General features: G+C 53.2%; 3 protein-coding genes across 3 annotated transcripts; all 3 read right to left on the bottom strand.

Moving 5' to 3' along the window:
- GNI_006210 (hypothetical protein) lies at positions 1-2,394 on the bottom strand (the record flags this gene model as incomplete). The annotated part of the gene is made up of 1 exon (XM_011130332.1): positions 1-2,394. A coding segment is annotated over one exon (2,394 nt), but the record flags the coding sequence as incomplete, so codon positions are not given.
- A 450-nt stretch (positions 2,395-2,844) lies between these two features.
- Positions 2,845-5,268, bottom strand: GNI_006220 (hypothetical protein; the record flags this gene model as incomplete). Its single annotated transcript, XM_011130333.1, has 1 exon — positions 2,845-5,268. One exon carries the CDS (start codon positions 5,266-5,268, stop codon positions 2,845-2,847), a length of 2,424 nt encoding a protein of 807 aa, XP_011128635.1.
- Positions 5,269-5,791: 523 nt separating this feature from the next.
- On the bottom strand, positions 5,792-6,179 carry GNI_006230 (putative serum response factor-binding protein 1; the record flags this gene model as incomplete). Its single annotated transcript, XM_011130334.1, has 1 exon — positions 5,792-6,179. A coding segment is annotated over one exon (388 nt), but the record flags the coding sequence as incomplete, so codon positions are not given.

Raw genomic sequence — 6,179 nt, forward strand, 5'->3', positions numbered from 1 at the left:
TGACACTACCGGGTGGGGTGCTGACACTACCGGGTGGGGTGCTGACACTACCGGGTGGGGTGCTGACACTACCGGGTGGAGTGCTGACGTTACCGGGTGGGATGCTGGCGTTACCGGGTGGGGTGCTGACGTTACCGGATGGGGTGCTGACGGAGGCGCTGGCGTGGCAACAACTGTGAGACCGGCTGCCGCACGTGGCTTTGTCTTTGAGATGGTAACGGGATCGGTTGGGGCAATGTCAGATTCCGTTCTGGGATCGGAAGCTTCCCGGTTCCAATTGAGGGGTAGTCGTCCGAAAAAGCACGGGCCTTCACCTCTAGCTGCATGCCGGTTTTCGGGTCCAGCGTAGCAGAACCCAATGTGCTCACGCAACGACTGCTTCGCCGTCCGAGCTGCTACAAACGCGCCGCGAAGGAAACACCCCAAGAAGCAGGCATCGGACATGGCGGCGGCACGCGCAGGAAGGAGCATCCTGGCAAGGTTTGCTACGCTTCTAAAGCGTTCAGGGCCCCAAAGTTTGTAAAGAAAGGCGGTCAATTCGACGGAATAAGTGTCGATCATAGTCCAGTAGTATTCGGATCTGGCTGTGATCAATGCGAAATCAGGTTCCTGTAGTTTTGTCTTGACCATCCAGGTTACAATTTGACACACTGACCAGATTATCCGCTTTTCAGATTCCGTCGTGTCCGGTAGGCCGGTGAAATGACGAGCCATAGCGACGTCCTGAATCCTAAATTGTCTATTGCCGCCTTGTAGCGTAACACCAAGACACTTAGCAACCGTCGCCATCCATCGGGTAGGTGCAAATCTCTGCAATACTTTGGCCAAGAACCACTGGTCAGTTATCCCGGCAGGCCGACCGAGAACTGCCTCGCACTTCGCCAGAAGCATCTGCATTCTGCTACGATCAAGTTTGCTGTATAGCTCTCCAGCCACTCTGGCCCTATCCCATGAGCAAAATCTTGTGTCTCGGCCTATAGGTTTGTTGCAAGCACTCACTACCACCCGGGTAAGGCACTCCATAGCCTTGCTCAAGCTTTCTGGTGCCGGGGACAAAACTTGACCATTGCCAAAATCCCGTTTGCAACCATCTTGTATTACGCCAACAAGAAATTGTTGAGCTTCTTCGATACTGGCATCCAAGGGTTGCGCGGCGTCCAAGGGTTGCACGACGTCCAAGGGTTGCGCGACGTCCAAGGGTTGCGCGGCGTCCAAGGGTTGTACGATGTTGAGGGCGCCGCCGTCGCAATTACTTCCGAGGGGTGAAGGCGTGCCCGCGCAGTCGGCATGCAGGAAGCCGCCAAAGGTGCCCCGTGGTCCGGGAGTACTGACCGGCTGGCGTTGGAGGTTGTCGGTCTTTTGGTCTTCAACTATGCACGTCTCGTTCGAAAGTTGATGGTCCGAATCTTGGATGTTCGAATCTCGAGGCTTCCAATTTTGACGATTAATGTGAAATCCAATTCTCGCATAAAACGGCGCCAGACAATGAAGCCTACTTGAAACGGATCCAAGAAAACGACTAAAGAACATGGCGTCCGACATGTCCGCCGGAGCTTCTACGGTGTGAAGGAGTCTCCTTGCAAGTTGAACTATCCTCTTAAACCTTTCGGGTCCCCATAGGTCCCGTAGAAAGGTGGTTAGTTGGTTTGCGAAAGGGTTCTTCTGGGACAGGGTGATTTCTCTGTTCCGCCCGAGCCTATCCGTTTCAGTTTTAATATCCAACAACCATTTTACAACTTGGGCAATAGAGTAGACTACCCGTCGTTCCGACTCCGTCGTTGCAGGAAATCGAATGAAGTGATGGGCCATGGCCAAGTCGTGGAGGACCAGCCCATTGTTGAGACCTTCATCATGTTTAGCTCCTATGGCATCCATCCACCACATACACTTACGGCGTCGGCTGCTCTGTAGAAGCTTCGCCAAGTACCATTGGTCGGTCATTCCTGGGGGTCGAATTACTGTGCGCGCGCAACGATCTAGCAGCGCAAGCATTCTACGCCGGTCCAGTTTATCATACAACTCTCCCGCCACTCTGGCCCAGTCCCAAGAACACCAAAGCCTTTGGGGCACGTCATTTGGGATCGTACGTTCCAGATTATCCATCAGCGCCGTCAATTTCTGAGGGTCGAGCTTTCGAGACTCCTGAAACCCTTGGCTGAAACAATCTCGCACCACATCAGCAATAGCCTCGTGAACACTACTATCCACGGGCACCGTTCTGCGGCTTTCATCGACTCGGTCGTCTCCGACAAAATATCGTAGACTCCCACCTTCAGCGCCATTCCGGGTAGGGATGAAAGATGACATGCCTCCTAATTTGCTACTGAAACCATTAAGCAAAATAACCCCAACTGGCGTCGACGTCAACCGCCTCCCACCCGCGTTGCTTTTCATAAAAATAATTCGTGTATGAGGCCTGGAAATGAGGCCTGGAAATGAGGCCGGAAATGAGGCCTGACACACACTCAAAAACAAATTCCAGAACCGTGATTAATCCACTCGACCACAAACCTCCCGGCAGACGACCACTAGGCAGGGCCACTGGAGGTGTAGGCAACGGAGCGGGAAGTTGCCATACCTGATGCGACCCTCACGGATAATTCGTCACGGCTTAGATGCCAACTTAAGGAATTCGTTCTCCACTGACATCATGAAGGCCGTCCGAGAAAGAGGGGCGCGATCGAGCGGATCACAGACACAGGAAGAAATGAATCCTGAACGAAAGAGAACCTAAAAACGGATCACAAGATGCCAAGGGCAACATGCGTTTTACGGACGGTTTTTTACGGGCGTGTGAAGGAACCGAAATAAAGGGGCGAATGAGCGTGGGGACAAGTAACCCCGCTAAACGGCTATGCAGGTATCGTGAAACTTGGTTCGCTTTCCCTCAGGACATTCGTCATCCTCGACCTCGGCTCCGGTCCGTTTCCGTAGATCCAGAGCGGCGTAGGACGCACAGAGAATCTTCTCCACCTCCTGTAAAGTCCGATTGTGAAGGGCCGTTGCGTACTGCATGGCTGAGCGAGACGCTTCTTTGTGGGAGATCTCCGACAGCGTAAAGACGGAATGTACTTGGTGAGATGCCGTTGTTGACACTGCCCTCTGGTCCCAATTGACTGGTAGTCGTCCGAAAAAGTCGGGGCCTTCTTTTTCAACTGGGTGCCAGTCCTCGTGACCAGCGTAGTGGAATCCAACGTGCTCAAACCAGCACTTTTTCGCTGACCGAACTCTTTCCAGTACACTATGAAGGAAACATGCCAAGAAGCAGGCATCGGACATGGCGACAACGTTTACAGGGAGGAGGGTCCTGGCAAGGTTTGTTACGGTCCTAAAGCGTTCAGGGCCCCACAGTTTGAAAAGAAATGCTGTCAGTTCAATGAATTCACCGTCGATGACAGTCCACTTTTGTACTGCCACCGAAGTGAAGGGCTCGCGTAGCTTTGTCTTTAACATCCAACCAACAATTTGACACATTGTCCAGATCCTCAGCTTATCAGACTCGGTCGTCTCAGGCAATTCAGTGAAATGACGAGCCATTACGATGTCATAAATATTGAAAGGTTTACTACCGCCAGGTTTACTACTGCCAGGTTTACTACCGCCAGGTTTACTACTGCCAGGTTTACTGTTGCCAAGCTTGATGTGAAGATATTTGGCCATTATTGGCATTGACTTGGCACATGCGAATCTCTGCAAAAGTTTCGCCAAGAACCATTGATCAGTGATTCCTTCGGGGCGACCGATAGCTGCGTCGCACCTTTTAAGAAGTGCAAGCATTCTGTTGCGATCCATTTTTTTATATAATTCGCCAGCCATGTTGGCCCTCTCCCATCCGCAGTAATGAGTTTTTCCCCAACCTACAGGAAGCTTGCAAGGCTTCAGGATCCTATTTTCAAGGTAGGACATAGCCCTTTCTAAACTGGCTGGTGTGGGAGCCGACGACGTTTTGGGCAAGAGAGTAACATCCTGCTGGCCACAATCTTGGATTACCTGGACAACAATTTGCTGAGCTTCTTCTACCAAGGTTTGCACGACGTCCAAGGGGGCGCCGCGGTCGCAAGCCGATGTATCTTCACAAGCCGATCGATTACCGGCGAGTGGGGAAGACGGATCTGCGGTAAGTGGGGAAGACGGATCTGCGGCAAGTGGGGAAGACGGATCTGCCGCAAGTGGGGAAGACGGACCTGCGGCAAGTGGGGAAGACGGATCTGCGCAATCGACATTTGCCGCCTCGTTCGAATCTCGAAGGCTCGAATCCTCAGTGTGTGAGCGCTGAGGGTTCGAATCTAGTGGGTTCGAATCTCGAGTGTTCGAATCAAAGCCAATTCTCGAGCAAAACGACTGCATTCGACACGTAGCACACGCGGAAACGGCTCCGAGGAAACGGCTAAGCAAGCATTCGTCCGACATGTTAGCTTTTACGGTGTGAAGCAGCCTTCTTGCAAGTTGGGCGATTCTCCTAAACCGTTCGGGTCCCCATAGGTCCCGAAGAAAGGTGGTTAGAGGAATAGCGAAATGGTCGTTTCGGGTCCACTTGCAAGTGTCGGATACCTTCTTGAGCACGCCTGACTGAGTCTTCATGCCGATCAACCAGCTCACAACTTGAGTTATTGAGTAGATGACCCGTCGTTCCGACTCGGTTGTTACCGGGAACCGAACAAAGTGAGGACCCAACACCCTGTCGCACAGAACCATTGTACTGTGAATGCTGTCGTCGAGCTGAGCGTTCATACAACCCATCCACCACCGGATCTTACTCCGCCGTTCGCTGCCCTGGAGGAGTTTCGCCAAGTACCACTGATCGGTCAATCCTGGGGGCCGCTTGGAGACGAGTGCGCAACGGTCGAGCAGTTCCCGCATTTTAGGACCATGAAGTCTGTCATACAGCTCTCCCGCCACTCTCGCCCAGCCCCAAGAACACCAGGCACGTGACCTTTGCGGTACTCCCTTCGTCACGTCTTCAAGAGTATCCATCAGCATCAGCAAGTTCCCAGGGTCCACCTCAGGCACCGCCTCCTGAAACCGTCGGCTGAAACAATTTCGCATTATGTCAGCAACGGCTTCTTGAGCTTCCCGGATACAGCTATCCACGGTAAAACCTGTTTCCACCTCTGTGAACCTTGTAGCAAAGTCCGGCCGGCTCAAGCACTCATATTTGATGCCACTTTGCTCCGCCGGGATGCGACAATCTCCTAGTCCACCAACACTCAGAAAATTCACACATACTGGCACTGATACCTCCCTCCTCCTGCGGGTATTGCATTTCATGGGCAGAGATAAATAAAAATCAGGTCGAGAGAGATAGAGAGAGAGAGAGAGAGATACACAAGTCGAGGGTTCGAAACTCTTTGACGCCCACCTCCGGCCACCACCAACATCTGGTTGGATGGGAAAGCGAGTTAGACGGGCCCACCTCGTTCTCGTAGTCCGGCCTCCTGCCACCGGTTCCTTCGCTAATCAAACACCAGTCAGCGGCCATGATTCGCACTCTGCGGACCTAGGCACGTACTCTCAGATGCCATCAACACGTACTCTCATCAACCATGGGTCTGCCGTCGTACATCCGTATAAGTACACACAGACGGACCAACTGGCCGCAGTTCATTCACATGACGACTACCCCATACCAAGCAGCTGCCATACCCACTGCCGAGTCATCACAAGCGCCGCCACGTACCGTCTGATCACCTTAACCCTGCTACCTTCGCGGCCCTTCCACCGACACGCACACGTCTTTGCAACCGTAGCAACGCTCCACAAAAGAGCAAATGAACAGAGGAGAGGGACTCTGTTAATCGGCTACGCACGTATCATGAAACTTACCCCTCTTCCCCTCAGAACATCCACCCTCCTCGACTCGGCTCCGTTTCCGCAGATCCAGAGCCACTTCTGACGTGCACGGCGCCTTCTCCACTTCTTCTGGGGCTGCTTTGCGTAAAGCCCAGTCGCGGAGGACCGCTGCGTACTGCATGGCCGAGCGAGACGCTTCTTCGTGCGAGATATCCGACAACGTGATGGCGGGGTGGGGAGCAGTCACTCGATGAGAATTAGGTGTTGACACTGCTGGTGTTGACACTGCTGGTGTTGACACTGCTGGTGTTGACACTGCTGGTGTTGACACTGCCGGTGTTGACACTGCCGGTGTTGACACTGCCGGTGTTGACACTGCCGGTGTTGAC

Source organism: Gregarina niphandrodes (genome assembly GCF_000223845.1).
Source record: "Gregarina niphandrodes unplaced genomic scaffold scaffold00001, whole genome shotgun sequence".
NCBI lineage: Eukaryota > Apicomplexa > Conoidasida > Eugregarinorida > Gregarinidae > Gregarina > Gregarina niphandrodes.